Raw genomic sequence first — 20,972 nt, forward strand, 5'->3', positions numbered from 1 at the left:
TGGCAGCAGGTTTAAAACAACCAAAAGGAAGTACTTTTTCACACACAATTAATTTGTGAAACACATCACCACAGGATGCTGTGGAGGCCAGGAGTATAACCAAGTTCCGAAAAAGATTGGAACTACCCTGTATAACTTTATCAGTCTGGGGCTGTTAGTCATAGGACTTAGGGATGTACATATGTATCATGATAGAGGATGCATTACTCTATCCTGTTTCTTCTACTCTTCCTCTCAAACATCTGCTACTTGCCACTTGTGGAGACCGTGTTCTGGAATAGTTGGACCTCTGGTCTGACCGATATGGTAACTGTTACATTCTTATGCATCATATCTATATATGATGATTATATGTATATATTAATACACAATAATGGGAATTATTCATGCGTGTCTGTGGGAAAGCAAGGTGAGAGACTGACAAGCCTCAAAAGCTGTACCAACTGCTTAGCTGAAATTTATCAACTCAAATAGGCATTTCTTGTGTGTGTTACACCAGGAGAGAAAACTGCAAAAATTAGCTCAAATGTAGCAATAAGAAAGGAATGCAAAAAAGTACAAAGTGATAAAAGCCAGCTTGATTTGTGTTTTGTGGAAAAGTTGTGTGTGGAGTAGGATGTTTGTGTTTTGCTTCTGTCTCCTATACTTTGTTTGCCATAATACTGGATCAAATTGGAGGATTTTGATACAGCTAAAAATAGTTATGATTTTCCTAGGTTTTGCATCATGAGGATACAATTCAGTACTCATTCACTAATTTTGATCAGAAATTAAGAGTGGTAAAATGTGTGTAAGTGAGATTAGACCGTGATTACATAAAAATGCCCCCAGATCAGAATTCCTTGCTCACTAATAGCAGAGGTAATATATTCATCTTCTTTACACAGGTTTGAATGACAAACGTTGCTGTTATAAAGATGGAATATGACCAGATTTTTTCAATGTATTTATTTTCAGTGCAATAGCCTCACTCTTGAGAGCCTGGCTTGATCCGTGTTCTGAAGACTTCAGAGAACCACCGGATTACGTGTGTTTGCATAAACTGCTGGATTACCTTAAAAGAATCATGCCTGGCTCTGACACAGAGAAAAGGGCACAAAACCTCCTGGAGCAGTTTCAGAAGCAAGAAGTAGAAAATGAGAGTAAGTTATATTTTTTTCCCAACCTATCACTGCCTAATCTTCCAAACCGTACTACAGAATTACAGTTTTTTGGGTAAAAGTTATCAGCAGTTATATTAACAGGGCCTAATTCTGATATCACTTATAGGATCAGGCCCTGTAGACTTTTTGGTTTTTTAGCTGTGTCCCTCTTCAATCTCTCATGGGAGTATAGGTAAAGAGTAGGTAGAAATACAAATATGCAGTGTGAAATCACAGGCCTGATAATGCTGACTGGAAACTGGGAGCGTTGGCATTTCTGAGAATTTTGCCAGTGCACAAGAGTCAGAGCAGCAGCCAAGAGGCAAATTGCCTTTGAATTTTCAGTGCTTTTGAAGTATGGCCAAAGCTGCTGTCTACCTAGTTCTCTCCTTTAAAAAGATAAAAGTCTCATCAGATGTTACTGTACTTTGACCAAAGGCAGCTTGAGGCAAAAGCCTTTTTGTCATGATGCTTCTCTTCCTAGTTACTACCATGTCACAGGAAGTGTGTGTGGCTGTTTTTTCCTATTTGAGTGATGGGTTGCTGACATCCAAGGACAGAGGAAAAACTTACATTACCAGGTCAAAGACCTGCTAAAACAATAGTGGGCTGTAGAAATACAAAAATGCTATGAACAGTGTCAACTTGACACATGGTCCTTAACCCAGTTAGAAACTTTCCTGTGGCAAATAACTTTCTGGTCATGCTTCTCTGAACTTATGCAATGTGTGAACTAGAACTAATGTCTACCTTTGGCACAGAAGTGAAAGGAAATGATATATGAAATCAGGGAAACAAAAGAAAAGCAGTATTTCACCTCATAAACTTTACCTGCTAGATGTTCCAGAAATAATGTGTTATTTTCTAATTAGACACAGGGCCGGATAAACACAGGCATTTAAATGTGTATAAAAGATGCATTGCATAAAACACAAATGCTTTTTCTTCAGCTCCCAAAACATTCAGATCTACAAGGTTGTTAATATGTGTCTAACGATGTTCTGTCCTGAATTTGGTTCTAGTGGGCCAAAAAAATGTTTAGGTCTATATTTAGATCCAACTATTGTTCAAAGTGAGCAGAAGTTTCCAGCAGCTTTGTTCTTGCACTTATTTCTTGTAGTAATATTTAAAAAAGGTTCTTAAGTTTGAATTAGAAACTTGACACCTAACTTGAATGAGAACAAAATTATCCGAGTCTTGAAATAATGGATATAAATTACAATAAAATTGCCTGTGTGCCAGGGGGTGGGGAGAGGGCAGGTCAGTGCCTAATTTGAGAGTATGATTGGTGCTGTGTTATAGTGATCAGTTATTTTATATGTCCATCAGGTTTGCTCACTTTTATTCAAAATTGTATTATCTATTGTTTCAAAAGTGCATAATGCTTTCTCTATAACCACATTTAAAGCCTCAGTGATAAGTCATTGTTTTTAGGTATTCATTTAGTGATATACATTTAGATGGAGCTTTATATATATACAGTCTGAATTCTATAGACCCCCCCACTAGGACTCTATGCAGGGTCCACCCATGTAGATTAGACTGCAAGGCTGGGACAATAGATAAGATACAGAAAGTGCCGTGAGATAGACTGACCTTTCCGACCGAACGGATGTTCATTGTTGGGTTGGAAGGGTTGGGGATCGAGCTTCAATTTGGAGCCAAACCAGTGAGAGAGACTACATGTCTGCAGCCTCTCTCCCCTAGCCTCTCCCAGTTCTCGTGCTGTCTCAGGATGGGAGGGGGAGAAGGCAGGGGAGGGAGGTCCATTCTAGGGTTTGCCCATGCTGTGCTGGAGTAGTGGGGTGGGTGGATTGGAGCCTCCCTCTTCTTGGGGGATGGTTCCAATCTACCAGCCCAAACTTCCAGCACAGGCTGGTCAAACCCGAAACAGAACTTTCTCCCCTTCCTTTTCCCCTCCCATCCTATACACAGCGCTGGCTACTTCAGCTTTGCTCTGCTCCTCACCTCCACTAACAGAAGTTAATGAAGGCTCTCCGCTTTGGAGCACCTTAGTCTGAACCTTCATATAATGAGGGTTCATTTGTCAGACAATCAGGCACTTTTTAAAGTACTCTGCAGCCATGTACTCCTCTCAGTGCTTGGTTGTACAGTGCTTTCAGTGGCTGATTACTTCTGTGACAAAACATCACTTTTGTCAGCGCCTAAAGAATATCTTGAGAAATACAAAACAAGGCAAGTCTAGCCCAACAGTTCGGCAGCAGGAATCAGTGATGTTAAGAAGGTAAGAGGGGTTGTAGAAAGGTGGGTTTTAAAAAAGGATTTGAAGGAAAAGAGAAGTCGATCGAGTTAGATTATAGGGAAAATGACAGCAGAAATTTAGAGGTTAACATCTTGAGGAACAGGATATGGAGTTGTTTTTACTGAGTAGATAAAGACAGAGAGAGAAGGGATTCCACTCAGGAGAACAGAATCAGAAAAGGAGGACAGATAGATGATTTTTGTAAACAGTTGTTATAAAATTCCATTTACATGGCTTATTTTCATAAAATATCCACAGATAACTAAGGCTCAGTCATTTTCACTCACCTTATTTAGCTCCAAATAAACTGATATATCTAGACTCCATTCTGTATTTTCCAGTAGTTGTAATTTGTTACAGTAGAGTCTTGCCAGTTTAGACTAATGATTGCGAGGCCCATAGCAAATGGCTAGGTTTTGCAAATTAGTGAGCAAAGAGGAAACACATGCTTCAAAAATCAAGAAAGATGTATCACATAATGTTCCCTGTTATTTTTGATAATTTTCTAGTTCCAGTTGGATAGGAAATATTTCATAACATGCTCTGAAGTACATTGCATATTATGTAAAGAAAAAATCCAGTGGATTTCACTCCAGCAGCTTTGATGTTAAAACTTTGCTGAGTGGCAGACACTTGATGTAAATGAGAGCAAAATTATCACCTGTTGCCAGGTGGAAGAGTCCAGCAATATTTTGATGCTTTTGAGCCAGATCTCATTTTTTTACAGTAAGAGAATTATGGGGAAGGAAGTCTCTTCAAGAATCCCCACTTGAGAATCTCCCTAACCATGGAATGGTGGGGAAAAGGTTCTTCACCTTCCCACCATAAAATAAACTGGTTTTGACTCCAAACCTGACAAATGCACCTTTGTACAGTTTGACAGATCCATAAGGTGTCAGAGCCATCTATATGGAATCCTTCTGCCTCTGCCTTAGCTTTGTGGCCCCAGTGAGAATGACCCCTCTCTTGCTCACTGCTCCAGGAGAATCTTTGAGGGAGTATTCTGCCTTGGAGACTCAGCACATTTGTTTTCTGGCTCAACTTTGCAAACTAGAAAGGAGAAAAATATTGGGTTACCCTTTCCTCAGTACAATCTATATCAGATTAATGTATAGGTATTTAGCCATACAAAGGGGAGGATGGTACTAAAAAGATGCTTGACACTCCCACCTTTCTACACAGGAGACATAAACTGAATTCAGGGAGTTCCTATTGCATTTAATTTGTGACACAGTAGGCATGTCTACACATGCACTTTAATGCACATTAACCTATTTCAATGCATATTAAAGCATCACTAAAAACATGCTATTTAGTTAATGCGCATTAAAATAAGCTAATGCGCATTAAGCTTAACTTAAAAACCTTGGGTGCCTGTAGACGCGCTGGGAGGCTGCTCCAATGTGCTGTAACTACAGTGTGTTGGAGCAGAGTCAATTAATCAAGTCTGGTGGAGTGTGGTAATTACCATGCTTCAGCAGCCTCCTGCGTCTCATGTATCAGTGTCCCCAGGCTTAAAAATGGCAATTAGTTCAAATGCCCCCACTACCATTTTGAAGTATGGAGACATTGATACATGAGATGCTGTGGTGCTTTAGTCAGATCTAAAGCGCCCCTACCCCCAGAGCATGTGAAAAAGTGTCCCATACTATTTAGTTAATGTGCATTAAGACAGGCTAATGTGCATTTTTTTTGGTTTCTCAGATTATAAAGCACATGAGTATAGTCCCTAACATAGTACAGTCCTGAACACTGTTAGGACTGCTAGGCTCTAACATGATGATGATGATAGATAGTGGCTTTAATTTACTGTTTATCATGTGTATTTTATTAAGTTATATTATGCTTTCCGCAGATGGGTTTCATAGCACCTTCATTTTTAGCCTTGATGTTGATGAGGAAATAGAAATTGATGGGACACAAGAGCTCTCTTTTTTCTCAGAAGATCTTGTGGCAGAGCAGCTAACATATATGGATGCAGTAAGTACTGTGTGGTTTCAGGGAGAAAGAACACTGCTTGTGTTCCAAAACTCTGCTAGCTACTTATCAGGCAGCAGTACTGATCCCTCACTTCAGCCAATCAGATTGTTTCTTTTGGGTGACAAGTTTTAAAAAACATGTAAATGAATATATTACTACATCATGTCCTTTTTGCAAAGTTCAAATAACCCATAGTATCTATTTAATATCTTATAAGATGCTTTTTGTCATGATTATGTTGCATTTATAAGCATCTTTAGTTTATGAAACTACATTGCATAAATATAGCTACTATGATCATGCTCCTCTGTGCATCAATCACTATCGGTAGATATATTGATACAAATACAGATATATTTACACTGTATATGCCATTTCTGGAGGTTGTATATGATCTTCTAATCAGCAATACATTCATTAAAGTCTATATAAAACAGTACAAAGTACATTTTGTCAGAAAAAAACAGTATTTATCTATTAATACAGTATCAGTGTTAAATCCAAAGTATAGAAAAATGTGTATTCATATATGTTGATAATAGAAATCTAGCAGAGGTTTGTTCATTTGTATTTTTCTGTCCAATTTTAGGAGCTCTTTAAGAAAGTAGTGCCCCACCACTGTTTGGGGTGCATCTGGTCTCAGAGGGATAAGAAAGAATACAAGCACTTGGCATCCACTATCAGAGCCACCATCTCCCAGTTTAATGCAGTTACTAACTGTGTCATCAAAACCATCCTGAAGGACAAAGAACTCAAGCCACAGCACAGAGCCAAGATCATTGAGAAGTGGATCAATATTGCACAAGTAAAACATTTATTCTGGGTTTTTCAGTTAATGTTTGTTGTTTTGCGGTGTTTGAATGAGGGAGGGAGGTCAACTGCTTTCTTCACAGACCCATGAAGTTTTAATCCTAGTTATTTTTGGCACTGATTGCCTTAGTGGCTTGGGCCCAGGTACAACACATCTCTGACTTAGTTTCCTCATCAATAAAATAGTAATTATAACCTTTTCACACAGTTTTAGTTATTGGATAATGTAGACCAATGTGCTAATTACTGGATGATGTTGACCAGTGTAGTTGGAATTTTACCATGGTTTCAAAGAAATGTGATACAAGAACAGAAATGAAGCAGTTGTCATGCCCACAAAACCCATCTGTGCATATAAATCCATAGTGCCTGTTTGTTCCCTCAAATAAGGGTTTTGCTTGTATGCATTCAAACAATCACAAGTACAGAGGACACATGCTCATCTTTGTGGCCTCTTGTACATCTTTAGCTGATAGGCTGATTTGTGGACAAATTGGAGAGAATCCAGTGGAGGGCAACAAAAATGCCTAGGGGACATGACTTATGAGGAAAGACTTAGGGAACTGGGCTTATGTAGTCCAGAGAAGAGGAGACTGAGAGCAGTCTTCAACTACCTGAAGAGGGCTTCAAAAGAGGATGGAGCTACACTGTTCTCAGTGGTGGCAGGTGACAGAACAAGGAGCAATGGTCTCAAGTTGCATCAAGGGAAGTTTAGGTTAGATATTACGAAGAATTTTCTCAATATGAAACTAGTATAACACTGGAACAGGTTACCCAAAGAGGTGCTGGAAACTCCATCCTTAGAGGTTTCAAAACCCAGCTAGACAAAGCTTTGGCTGGGATGATCTAGTTGGGGATGGTCCTGCTTTGAGCAGGAGGGGTGGACTAGATGACCTCCTGAGGTCCCTTTGAACCCTAATTTTCTATGATTTTATAATAATTTGGTTCATTTATCGATTTGAGGTAGGTTCTCCAGGGAGGTTGTTGTTGTCTTTTTGCCTGTTTAGCTCCTGACTGATTCAGGAACCTTCTGATAGAGTGCATTCCTCATCCTGCTTTATAACTTCTAAGTAAACCTTGATGATGATTCAGGAACAACCTATTAAATGTTCTCAGAATTAGCTATTTAGAATTTTCTCTCTAACTTGGCAGGGAAGAAAGTTTAAAAACAACCTTTCAACATGCTTTTGAATATTTTAATACAAGGAAATATGGCCAATAGCAGAAAAAAATGGTTCTTTGTCCTTTACTTTAACTCAGTTTGTATTTCTTTTGTTTCAAACTGAAAACTGGGCATTTGAGGCAAATGAAAACTGTTTTGAAAGACTCCAAATACACAAAATTCCACAGAAGCAATTCATCTTTAACAACTATCTCTTTTTTCCCTTTCCCAAATCTAGAAACCCCATAAAATTTAATTCTGAATAAGAAAGTCCCAAATTGAATATTTTTTGTTCTTAAATATGGACACATTTAGAAGTAAAGCGTAAGTTAGATTTAGGGAAATGGCTACAGACACAAAAATAATTCATTTCTAATTAAAAAAAGGCTTTGAAAGGAAAAGCTGAAAAGTTAATTACCTTTAATAATATTTAATGATATTAAGATGTTTAATAATTCATGCTGTTTTGAATGATCCATGACAATGAACTCTACGCTCTCTGCGTGACCTTGTTTTCACTAGATATGCACAGTAATTTGTGTATCCGAAAGAACAGAAAAATGTTAAAAGAAAGGCCATCAGGCTAAAGATCCCTTCCTTTTCTTTGGTTCTTCTTAATTCTGTTCTTTTCTGCTTTTTCACCATGCCCCAGGTGTCTCTTGAACTTCATTTGAGTCTTTGCTTCAACTTCTTTCCCTTGTAACTGATTCCATATGTTTCTTATTCTTGGCATAAAAACATTTTGCTCAAGTTCCTTATGTAACACTAGTTTTCTAAGTTTTTAGATTTTATCTTCCATTTTTAAACCTTTCCTGAACTCTGCTCATGGGCTGTTGGTATTGAGACAGATTTTTTTTTAAGACTATTGTAGAATTTACTAGGGATGCACAGACAGATGTTTTGGGAGCCGATACCGATAGCCAATATTTAAGGAGGCATATCAGCCAATACTGATCTGATATCTGATACAGCTGCCTCCCGGTGGTAAGGCTGGTGTGGTGGAAGGGAAGGGGGGAGGGAAGAGGTGTGGGGGGGCAGGTGATCCCAAATTTCACCACAGCTGCCTTCCCAGCCCTGTGTTGCCACCCGGCGCAGCCCCAGCTGAACACTCCATGTCCACCTAAGCACCGGGAAAAGCTATGGAAGCACCACTCAGCAGCATGGGACTGGGAATGGAGCTGTGGTGAAATCTGGTGTGGTTCAGCCTCGTCTCAGTGCCGCCAATGCCTCCTCTGAGCCCAGCCCCTGGCAAGAAAAGCCCCACGCAGCACTGGCTCTGGCTTCAGCTCCACTCCACAGCTGCTGCCTGCCCCATGCCCTACAGATATGGGGGCACATGCCCCCCCATCCCCACCCTCCCGGGGTGCAAGCAGCAGTGGGAGCTGCCCCCACCCCATGAGCCGTGTCTCCGTCCCGCGCCTTCCTCCTCCCTCATCGCGGGGGGCATTGATCTGCCCCCCACATCCCTTCCCTTTCCCTCCCCTTCTGACTTACCAGCTGGAGGCAGCTCTCTATGCTGCTGGATCTGTTCCAGGCCGGGTTGCAACTGCATGCAACATGGGGATTTATTGGCCAAATTATTGGCCCCATCAAGCCCATATCAGATGTAGACAATTTTCTTTTTATCAGTACTGAGCCAATATCTGACCAACGTATCGGTGCACCTCTAGAATACACATAACATCAGTGCCTGTATATTAAAGAATAGCATGCATTCTTGGAAAGAAGTGCAAAAACAGTAATAGTAATAAAATAAGACCTGATTATTTGGCCTTCTAAATTTGACAATGTGTTTTTATGCTTCTAGGGTCAAAATTATTAGCCTTGGCACCTGAACTGGTGGGACAGCAAGGTTCAGGGAACTTATTATGAGGATCTGCCTCTTTGGCATTTCTAGTTATCTCACTTTCATTGTTATATGGTAGCTTTTTGATGAATAATATGTAAAGGATTAGGTGGGTTCATTCTTGAGTTTTAGTAAACTTCTCCTGGGTTCACATACAGTCATGAAAATCTAGCACTGTTGTTAGGAAGCACAGTAGAGAAATCAGATATTGTACAGGCCATGGAAGTTACCTTAGGACAAAATAAGAGAGTAGTGGGATGTCAGAGGAAATCTGCCCAGTCTCTTGCAACATATTCCTTGATCCTGGGGATAGATCTATCAGCTCAGCCCTGTTGATCCAGTACTATTCATCCCACTAATTTCATATGCATAATTAAATATTCCAGTCCTCTCTGAGCCCATGAAACATACATGTGCACACACAGCCAAATAATTGCACATGTAGAATGGCTAGTAACACACACAGTTACTTAGTTCTATAGGACATTGCTTGTTTTGCAGGCACAAACATGATTTTCATATTTAGGTATCTCCATTTAAAAATATCTGCTCATTACAGAACTGTTATTCAGTGACAAATGATTCCAGAAATAGGGCAGTCGGGCTCCATGCTTGTTGTCTGTCCATGATCTTCAGATTCAGACTCATCAGTTTACAAATCAAACTGTTTTTCTTTACTGTTGGCCCTTCAGACTCCACCTAAAATCTAAAGTTACTGAGCAGTAGCAGCCAATTTTCTACACAAAATGTTTGTTTTAAAAATTAAAAAAGAAATCATTAATCACCTGTTAAGTTTCATCTTCACAATCAAGGTTATTCTGAGAATTTCATGTACTGTAAAGTTACTGATTTTTTTAAGAGTCACTTATAAGACAGTAAAGGAATCTAAAAATACCTCTGGCAGAAGAAAATATCATTAGCTAAAGTTTAGCCTGTAGCAAATTAAATAAACCGCTGGAAACATGAATGCATAAGAGAAAACCTGATGTACTCTTTAAACGTAGTGAATGCTGTTAACTCAAAATAAGTCTAACCTAACCTCCTTTCAAAAACCTTCTATGTATTTTGAGGCAGTGGGTAGGGGATTAAATTGAAGTTTCTGGACTCAAACCATTTGTGGTGGGAAGAGACCTGTCTTCTCATTTGGCTCTTGCTGACATCTCATGAGAAAAGCTGTTTTGATATTTTGGTCTAAGATGACAGATGTGTTGCAAGGATAGTTCTTAAGAGTTTGGTGCCATTAGATCTGACCCCAAAGTCAACTGATGGTCTCAATCTATCCTGAATCTTCTAATACCAATATTTGAAAAACCTTATCCTGATAGAAGCAGTAGCTGTTCTGCTGCTGTCTGCTGCTAGTTATTATAAGTCATATTTTTAAGCAAAATGTCTACGATTGCAGATAACTCCCCCACACAAACATACACATGAATACCGTTATATTTGTAACATGTACTGTTAATTTAATTAGGGCTCTTGCCAATAAAGTTAGTCATATAAAGGTTTAATTTTACTTTATCTTGCTTCGGTCACATAAATAGATGGTAAAGTGGATGCCAAAAAATCAGTTTTATTTGTACACCATAGAGTATCCTGTACATAGCTTATGATCAGACCCATAAGTGTTTACTGGCTCAGATTCATATTTAGCATGTTTCCAATGCCATGTAAAAATGACATCCTCATATGTTGACTTCCATACTTGTGCACGCAGATATTTGTGTCTAAGGGCTTGTCAAGCCTTACCTTAATCAGTGGTTCTTAAGTTCTGGTCCATGAACTCCTGGTGTGCCGTGGGCCCTTGGATGAGTCCATTGGTTGCTCTATAATATGCTTTTTCTGTCTTGTTGTTTCCATCTGCTACCATCAGAATCTAGGCCCCTCACTTCAAATGTTTTGTAAGGAGGCCCAAATACTCGCAGCATCCAAAACACTTCTCAATATTACTTCTCCATATATGTCTCCACTATCATTATTCCAGGGGTATATTGTGATCACACATTAGAAGATTTCTCCGGTCTTGATAGACAGATTCGCTTAGCGATGTTAGAGAGCTCTTCCATTAAATGATGCACCTGTCTAATTGATAGGTTGTTCCTTTGTGTGTATTTTTAATTCTTTGCTTATGGAGCTTTAACATTTTAAATACCACTGGTAAGGAGGTGTACCCTCCAACTTTCCTCTAGCGGGGGAAAGATGGTAAATAAAAAGCTCTATTTTACAGGAAAAAAAATTGCTTTCCTTAGCTTGGCTTCAGAGACCCACCTCCACTAGTATTTTTACTAGGAGAGCTGGAAACTATAAAACTGCAATACCACCACAAAAAATATAAGAAAGTGAGGAAAACAAGATGTAAGTGCCAAAACCTATAAAGTGTTTTGATGGCTGGGGAGAGTGAGGGGAATGAATTTCTGATGTTCAATATTTGTACAGCTGCCTATTTAGTCGTAAGAATTTGTAACAGCTGTGATACCAGTGAAACAGGAAATCGCCAGCCTGCTTGTAATATTGATATTTAACTCTCCTCTGTTTTTTAATCACTCCCTTTACAGGAATGTAGGATCCTGAAGAATTTTTCCTCCTTGAGGGCCATTGTTTCAGCACTGCAGTCCACCTCCATCTATCGACTAAAGACAACCTGGGCATCTGTTACAAAGTAATCTTCCTCTTGCTTGTTTGCATCATAACTGACTCACAACAAAAATATTGTTTTTAATGCCATTCCTTCTCACGGTTATCATCCCATTCCTTCGTACATCCATTCACTTTCTCATCTGAGCTTCTGTTTCAGTTGGTTTGAAGGTTTTAGGCAACATCTAGGAGTCATGAAGTCCTGCTACCATCTTATTGATGTTGTAGGAAGAAGCATAGCCATGCTGTCATTAGGAGTCTCATGTCCTTTCCTTTGGTGTGTCAGATACACCATCACCTGTTCTGTGGGCAGAAGGGCAGCGGAGATTTCTGTCTTCACACCATGAGCAAACAATACTCCAAAGGGAGACCAGAAAAATGGGAAGAGAAAAGGGTGCTACAATGTTGTTAATTTTTCTTTTTCTCCCTTTTGAAACTGTGGCGAGGGTCTAAGTTCCACTGAGGCAAGTTTTATGCCACCAGGTCTGCTTCAGGACCAAGTTTCCTTAGTCTAAGTTACTAGGTTAGAAATCTAATACAAAACAGTATTAGATTCAACATTTCTCACCAGGTAATGCTTTTTGAATAATTGGCAGGCTGCTTATTTGCCAGCGGGGCTTGATGATCCAAAGCAGAGGTGGGCGATTATTTCGGGCAGAGGGCCGCTACCTAGTTTTGGCAAGCTATCGAGGGCTGCATGGGTAGCTCCGCTCTTTGACAGGTGCCCTGCCCCTTAGTCACCATCTTGGAACCAGTGTCCCAATGTCTTGGGACCAATGTCCCAGGGCCAGCATCGGTGGTGCCCAGAGCAGGGCGCAGGCTGGCAGGGGTCTGTGGAGCCAGGCTGGGCTCCTGCTGGCCAGGATCCTGTACTCCTGCCGCCCTGCTCTGGGCCCTGCTGGCGCTGGTTGTGGAACACCGGTGCGGGCCCTGTGCTCCAGCACCCGCTCATTCCCAGTGCCCCCCCAGCCTCATGGTACAGGTGGGCGGCAGAGCACAGCTCCGACCCCCTGCTTGCGGGCAGGGAAGGAGCTGCAGTTGAGTGCGGGGGAAAAGTGGCCCCTCCCCCACCCTGTGGCCGGTGCTCCCTGCTGCAGCAACTCGCAGCCCGCGTGGGGCTGTCCTGAGAAAACACAGACAGCTCCACATGGGCTGCAAGCAGCTGCAGCATGGGGCACCGACCATGGGGTGGGGAAGGGACCACTTTTCCCCCGCACTCAGCACCAGCCTGGAACACTCTGCTGTTACTCAGGACAACCCTGTGTGGGCAAGGGGCTGCTTTTCCCCATGGTCCACACCAGCTCCTACCCTGTTCTTCCCCCTTACCCGAGTTTCCAGCTGCGGCAGCCATGTGGTCCCAGGCCAGAAGCCCCTGCTGGTGCAGGGCCAGCTGGGCCCTGCTGTTGCAGGAGCCTGCCAAGGATTCCCCTGGGTCCTACTGCCCCTGCTTCCTGTCATTTTTGACAGAAACCAAGGACAGATAAATTTTAATTTTCAATATTTTTTTAGGGGCCCCATGGGCCAGATCCAGCCCACAGTCAATATCTGGGCATCCCTGGTCCAAAGGGTACCTTCCAGTTTCCATGCTCCTATGTCACCATTAGTAGCAAGGATAACCTCTCTTCCTTCCTTTCTTCTTGAGGGGAGGATAGATTGTTCTTGTATGTCTTTTTGATAAAAAACGTTTCCAAGGTTGATACTGATTCAAGAATTTCACCTGGCTGGGCACTGCAGGCCCACAGGGCTAATGGCAAATGCTTATTCTCCCACTGCTAGGTGTCAGGATGATCTCTTTGAAAAGTTGTCTTTCTTATTTACAGACAGCAACATGTTGGATAAAAACAAATTAATACATTACTGTGATGGGCTGCCTTTGCTGCAGTGGGAGTTGAAAGAGCTTTCTGAAAGAGTCTCAGCACCTATCCAGATGTGTCTTGCTTCTACTTATACATTTTCTGTGTTTGATTATTAGCTAGTCATTCATCAGTGAAAAACTACTGAATAATGATCTGGGATGGATTTAGTGTGATTGTTAATCTCACGGAAGTAATTCCTTTTCTATGTAGGGAGAAGATGCTGACGTTTGAAGAGCTGTCTGACATCTTCTCAGAGCATGACAATTATCTGACGAGTAGGGAGCTGCTGATGAAGGTTAGAATTAGTCTGAGAGAAAGATCAGTGTCTTGTGCCCGGGCTGAAATCAGGTTTTTCCTACGGAGTCACCTAAACCCACCCTTTCGTGCACCATAGAAGAGAGTGCCTCAGCTTGGTGCATTCAAGGAGTAGGACTTCCTGTTATGCAACATTTTTGTGGTGTACTTGGGGCAGACAGTAGGGTTTGTCTTAGTGTCAACACTGCATTCAGAGATTCAATTGCCGTGTGGTCAGGTAAAACCTTACATTTAGCTAGCCTGAACGGGCTGTGATGGTACCCACTTCAGTGCATGCTAGTCTCTGCCAGAACTTCAGGTGGTCTTGCATGTCCCACCTTGAAGCCCACACAGCTGTGGCTTCACTACTATCGGTATCCAAGGCTGCTTACAGATGACCTTCCCCCCTCTGAAAAAAAACTGGTGTGCCTGTGCCAATCCCAGCACATGCTGAGAAGAGGCATCATGTTAGTTTGACTCAGCTCGCCCAATATTTTTATCGATTGGGTGCTTCAGCAGGGCTTTTATGGTGTTTTTATCTAATAGCTGATTGAATCAGCTTTACATAAAAGTGCCAAAAAGCCCTGCTGAAGCACATGATCTATACAGACTCTGAGGAGCCGGGTTGAGCTAACATGCTACTGCTGCTGCTTCCGGTAAAGCACAAGTTTTGGGTTTTTTTTCCATGTCTGTCAGCAGCCCAGGACTTTTAAATATGCCTGCTCATGCTTGACTCATTGCAATGTAGTCACAGCCTTAGTGAGCAAGTTCTGTAGAAAGTGTCTGTGGGTTGGGAGGGACTGTCATTTCATTGGGAGAAGTTGCAAAATAGCACTTCAGCAAAGTATAGAGGCTTACCAAAAGAAAAGCTAATTTAGGCAGCCTTTCACTTATAAGTAAATCTGGAAAAGTTTAGTACTGGTCAGCACAAAAAATTCTGGGACCAGATTCTCAGTTGGCGTATATCATCAAAGCTCTTTTGACTTCAGTGGAATAATGCCAGTTTGCTCTAGCTAAGGAATGAGTCCAAGTTGTTTATCCAAACTATCCCTACCTTGCTTGGAAATACAAAAAAGGACTGAAAATCTTGAGGGAACACACTTTGTCCTGTGTGTGTGTGTGGTCAGCCAGTCCATAAAACAGTCTGTTATAAGAGTTCAGCATTTTTGTTCTTGGACTTAAGTGAATCCCAAAAGTTTAGGCACCCTAAAAATGAAAAATAATGCCCGAGTATCATGGTATGGGAACCTTTAGTAAACTAAGGAAAGTTCAATGAGAGTTTATTTCTAGCCAACGAACCTGGGAATTTATAACTTGCCCCCAGTTTGCTATCTGAACACTGAGTTTGGGGCAAGAATGCAGCAGTGGTGACTGATTTTTTTTCCCAAGTCTGTTACCCTCATGTGCTGTTTGGGATTTGTTCATCAAAATACCAAGAGTATAATTTTATAGCACGTGAACAGTCTTGAAGATAGGGGAAAAAAGTCAGTGTAAATCCAGAGCAGCTTAATTAATGTTAATTAGTGTTAAAAAAGGTAATACCTTTGAGCAGATGTCCTGGTTCCTGGTAAATCTCCCTTTTCAATTTGTAGATAGGTTTAAAAAACCGTCTGAATGCAATGAAATGAGGAAAGTTCCAAAAGGAGACCTACAGCGTGATTCCACCGAGCTGTTCTACTGATTTCCTTCCAGTTGGTGGTATAACTAGTGACAACCCCAAGTGTAGCTTTTTTTCCCTGAGCATGAGGACTGTTGTGTTCTTGAAGAGTCCTCCAAAGGAAGTTGTGGCAGAGCCATCATTTGAGACATTTACAGATACAGCAGACAAAACACAACCAGTATATGGAACTAAACAAAAGTGGCGTGAGGTCTGGACAATGAGGACATTTCCAGTTCTGGTAATACCACCTCTCACAACCCATGGTGTGTGAATGATGCCTATGTTCCTTCCTCTCAGCCCCTACTTGTTTAATGTAAGCATGGGCATGTCATTTAAACTCCTCATATCTCATCTCATATCTCCCTCTTTCAGAGGGGTCTTGGATTTTTAGGGCCTTTTAAAGTACTAATTTCAGGCAGCTCCTGAGGCTCTTGACCTGTGGATAGTCCACACATTACACCTGAAACTAGTTTTAAGCACCCTTTAGGCAGCTTAAAGTTATGCCACTCCTGGACAGGTTTATCTCTGATCTATGCTACTCAGTTGGTATATGCCACTCCTGGGCAGGTTTATCTCTGATCTATGCTACTCAGTGGAGTCCCATTAATGCAGGGGTTGTCAACCAGGGGTATGCATACCCCTAAGGGTACTTAGAAAGGTCAGAGGGGGTATGTGCAGGTGGACAGGGATGGAATGTGCCCCAGGGCATGGCTGCAGCATCTCCCCCTCCACATTCCCACACTTCACCTCTCCCTTGGGAGATGCACATGGCTGTCATGCTGCTTTTGAAGCAAGCCGTGGCAGTGAGGTACAGAAGGTCTCAGTGGTGGGGGGAGTGTGTTTCTGTGCAGGGCAGGGGGGGCAAGGGCAGTGGCACCCCCCTGTGGGCTACACAGGTGCTGCCTGGGGAAAGGGGGCTTGCATGTGGTGGCCTCACACGTGGCTTCTTCTGCCACCCACCACCACCCTGCACTGCTGCCACCTACAATCCCATGCCACCACCTCTTCTGCCTACTGCCTCCATGCCCTGTTTTTCATGGCTGGTTGCACATGCTCCATCCCACTGTGTAGCACCTGCCCCTGCCCCAGGCCCACTCCCTCCCTCACTATGGGGGCCTTGATCTGCACCCCCCTTAAAAACAAGAAAAAATATAAAGGGGTACATGAGCTGAACGCTTGAGACAGCAGGGATTCACTTGTTTAAAAAGTTTGAAAACTCCTGCGTTAATGTGTTTTCACTCCCCACAGATGAGCTGTCCAAGTTGCAGTCCTCCAGCATCCCAGGATGCAGTGTCCCCTCCTGCACCTTCCTGTTCTGTGTAGACAAACTTTCCACCCTCAGAACTCTACTGTAGTAATGCCAACTCTCACAAAACCATCGTGAGACTCCTGATTTCCAAATCAAATTTACCCTAATTCACGTTCTCAGGATACAACCCTCAAATCTCAGGATTTTCCTTCCAGTGCATATAGAGAGCACCCAGCTAGTAAGTCTATAAAGGGGAAGGGACTTGGTGGAAAAAGGGAAGTAATGGGCAGATAGAGGCCCCATGGTGAGGGAGTGGGGCAGTAGCTGGGGTGAATGGAGCCCCGGGGTCATGTCATAGGTAGATTGACCAGAGCGTGGCGGGGGTTGTGGTTCCCTGCCATAATGGCATCCCCAAGAGAGGCATGGGGGGCATGTGTCCCCCATGGGGCAGAGGTGGCTGCCTGCTGTGGACTCAGGGCTCTGTGCCCCCCATGCCTCCCCTGGGGGTGCACGCAGCTGCGGAAAGCCACACCCCCCACTCCTGTGCCTCTTGACAACCCACCCCAGGGCCCCATTCACCCCAGCCCCTGCTCCTGCTCCACTCCCTCCCTCCCTCTCCTTGCCCATTCCATATCCCCACCCTGTGCCTTCTCCTCCACTTACCAGCTTGGTGCAGTCTATATGTTTGTCTCTGTGTGTCTGTGTGTCTGCTTCTCACTTCCAAGCCACAGCCCTCCAGCCCTGCTGCTGCCTCTCACTCCTGATCCATAGTACCCCACATCCTGCCAGGGTGTGGGGGGACCCTCCCTCCCCAGGCTCCAAACCCCTCCCCCTACACACACCAACACCTAGCCTCCCACACCTTCACAAATAACCCTCCCCCACACACACATGCTTCAAAAATAGCATCTCATGATTTACATGCCAGTCTCTTGATTTTTTTAAGAATTCGTCTCATGATTTTTGGCACAATGGGGTTAGCAATACTGCTGCTGCCAAGTTGGGTCTGACACCAAACCAACTCCCCCTTCCTGCCCCCAGTGGTGTGACCTTCCTACTTCAGGAGTACAACCCTGTGCAAATTGCCTGCAGAGCATGTGCCAGCTAGCTAGGTTGCAGGGCACGAACAAATCCAGGAGTGGGGTGCAGGGGGACCAGGGTAGAGGGCCAGATCAGGTCCCCATGAGCTGGGGCTTCCTTCCTGGGGCAGGGGCAGTAGGTCCCCCAAAAGTGCCTTCCTTCACCACTCCCACTTCCAACCCTGAGAAGCATGACCAGCACCTCCCACACCCCCAATCCCAACTCCAAATTTATGAGACCTTCTTTAATTTTCTTCCTTTTTATTTCTTTTTAAATTATTTTTTCACTTCTTTTTATTTTATCCTTCAGTGGTTGACTTCCTTCACTTCACCAATTTCCTTTCCTATTTCATTACCCACTCCCATCCTATTAGCCCTCACCTCCTAGCTTCAGGTCCCACTAAGACAGATGGACATTTGAGCAGCTCAAAGTTAAGAAAATGGAAATGTTTAATTCCTGAATTATACAAATGTAAACTTCTACATTTGCTGAAAGTCTGACTGAATGTCTTTGTAGTCAGCAAACCACAGAAATTAGTCATCGTAGGTCAGTATTACAGCATAAGAAAAGAAAAACACCAGAATGTTACATAACAGAAGAACATGTTTATTTGTGATAGTGTTGGTTATGAAACTCAGGTTAGGAAGTGAAGCCCATAGGTTGATTTTGGATAAAGCTTACAAACATAAGTAGCATATTTAGATGGCTTTGACCTAGAAAAATCAGGAAAGCTTCAGAGCTTCTCAGCTTAGGCTGGGCAAGATCCATTGCAGACAAACTTCCTTGTATTAATTTACACTGATTCCAATCTTACCTGTTATCCTCATCAATTGCCTTTTCCTTTGGTCTACAGGAAGGAACATCTAAGTTTGCAAATTTGGACAGTAGTGTGAAGGAGAACCAAAAAAGGACTCAGAGACGACTTCAGCTGCAGAAAGATATGGTGTGTTCAGTCTCTTGTTCTCTCTGCTTTCTGAATTTGTGCATGTGATTAATCGCCTACAAAAATGATAACGTTAAAAATTACGAACTGTGACATACTCTGCAAACACAATCCCAAGTGCAGGAGTAAGCTTGACCAACTAACACACAAAGTTAATGCAAAAGGTTAAGGCTGAACACTCAGCCTTATCTGTGTCCCTTTTTACATATGGCCTAAAATACTATCTGGTATGCAGGGCTGTGCTGAACTGCCAAATCATAACAGCTATGTTTATTGAAAAACCAAGCTCTCCTGTACTCTAGGAACACCTGTGTATGTATTATAGTGCCAGGAGAAATGTATATTCCAAATTAATATCCAGTGCATGAAATGAGGTACTGCTGATGCTAAGAGAGTACAGCAGTTAGAGGAGAGATGAGGTTCTAAATCATTTCCTTTTGCACCAAGCTCTGATTCTCTCTCCATAGTAAGAGTGCACTGGGGTGAACAAAACTAATTCTTTCACACCCCTCCCGACTACAATAGCTGGGTAGGATGTTTGCCCAATGTCCTACCCAGCTATTCATGATGGATGCCGGGTTGAATGTTTGGACCTTAATATCAAAACTCAGGAACTTAATAAAGCCACTGCATAAGACAGTAATACACGATAGGTAAATATAGGAAGATACCATAGTCTTCAATTGTTTTGTCCTCTCCTAAGGAAGTACAGGAGCTCCTTTCAATAAACTGTCTCCATTACCTTTCAAACAGAACTCTGAAAATATCCAGTTTTCATGAGTGAAAGGCTTAATAGAAACATTGACCTTTTTAGAACTTTCCAGGAAAATTAACTCTGTCTAAAGCCGAATTTTCATTTACTTCTGAGTGAGGTCATAAAACACACAGAGATCCCATACATTTTTTTGGAATTTGCACAATGGCTTGTTATAAGATATGTCTGGTTTCTGGTTTTGCCAGTGAAAACTGATTTTTACCATGATGAAATAGAGAGCAATGGAACATTTGCAGAAACAAGTGACTTTCTCAGAAATATTTACTGAGGAGGAGAGATCTGGAAGCTAGAGGAAAGAATACTGCCAGATATTTTGCTTTTTTGTTTGACTGGCACATTACAAGTCTTGCTGTTTTTTGTAGCAGTGTGACTTTTTTTCCTCCCTGATGTAGACACACAAGACAGCAGGCCTAAGAAAATCAAAACCTGAATCTTAACTTAATTAGAACATGGTAATTATCCCAGGGAGGATGTATACAGCTTGGAGGAAAAACTGTGAAAGGAATCACATGATTTGCTAACATCATTAAAAAAGCAATGCCTCACGGAGAGGAACCAAAGAAAAAATGCTGTTCACACAAGATATCATGAGCCATCTACATACTCAGCTGTCATGCTGAAGGTAAAGTAACTGTGAGACTCGTTTGTGCTCATTCTAGATTTCATACTTACACTACGTACAAGACTTCCTGCAAGATAGCAGTTGGACTTCAGTGTACGTACCCTTCCATATCTGTTGTTCATTTGTCCCACTGCTACAGAAGGCAATGGGAAAATTCTCATTGATTTAAATGGAAAAGAAGCAGACTTAAGATCTGGTTTAGGATTGTTAGCTGGCTAGTTTTGTCTGCTGTTTTATAACATCACTTCCTGGCTGGAATTCTTAGCTTTCCTTTGACATTTAACCAAACGCTGCTTGGATTCTGTGCAGGGAGTAATGCAGGGCACAGTACCTTATCTTGGAACCTTTCTTACTGATCTGACCATGCTTGACACAGCCCATCAGGACCATGTTGAGGTAGGTTTGAGCAGCTTCCTGAATCTTAACCCTTTTCCCTACCTAACCGTTACTTAGTACAATCCCCATGGTCCTGTATCTTTCACTGTGTTCTTCCCTCATCTCTTCATATGGAGTAATCACAAGCATAGACGAATGTGTACATCAAGCAGATGGGGAGAATGAACAATACTTTCATTAGCAAAAAGAGGTCTACTGAATTTAATAATGCAGCTTATTTGAAGGGACCTGCCAAAATATGACACTTCATATTAAAACAATAA

General features: G+C 42.2%; 1 protein-coding gene across 3 annotated transcripts in view; it reads left to right on the forward strand.

The window, feature by feature from the left end:
* The window catches only part of RGL1 (ral guanine nucleotide dissociation stimulator like 1), a 109,440-nt gene that overhangs the window by 61,215 nt on the left and 27,253 nt on the right, over positions 1–20,972 (forward strand). For 2 of the 3 annotated variants that reach the window (XM_019530973.1, XM_019530976.1), the window contains 7 exons: positions 958–1,142; positions 5,261–5,385; positions 5,975–6,190; positions 11,756–11,859; positions 13,901–13,985; positions 18,827–18,916; positions 20,623–20,709. In XM_019530973.1, the coding sequence (XP_019386518.1) occupies positions 958–1,142; positions 5,261–5,385; positions 5,975–6,190; positions 11,756–11,859; positions 13,901–13,985; positions 18,827–18,916; positions 20,623–20,709 (892 nt within the window). The remainder of the gene's footprint in view (positions 1–957; positions 1,143–5,260; positions 5,386–5,974; positions 6,191–11,755; positions 11,860–13,900; positions 13,986–18,826; positions 18,917–20,622; positions 20,710–20,972) is intronic. The other variant, XM_019530975.1, reaches the window with a different exon arrangement.

This window comes from Crocodylus porosus, unplaced genomic scaffold, assembly GCF_001723895.1.
Source record: "Crocodylus porosus isolate Cpor-Errol unplaced genomic scaffold, CroPor_comp1, whole genome shotgun sequence".
NCBI lineage: Eukaryota > Metazoa > Chordata > Crocodylia > Crocodylidae > Crocodylus > Crocodylus porosus.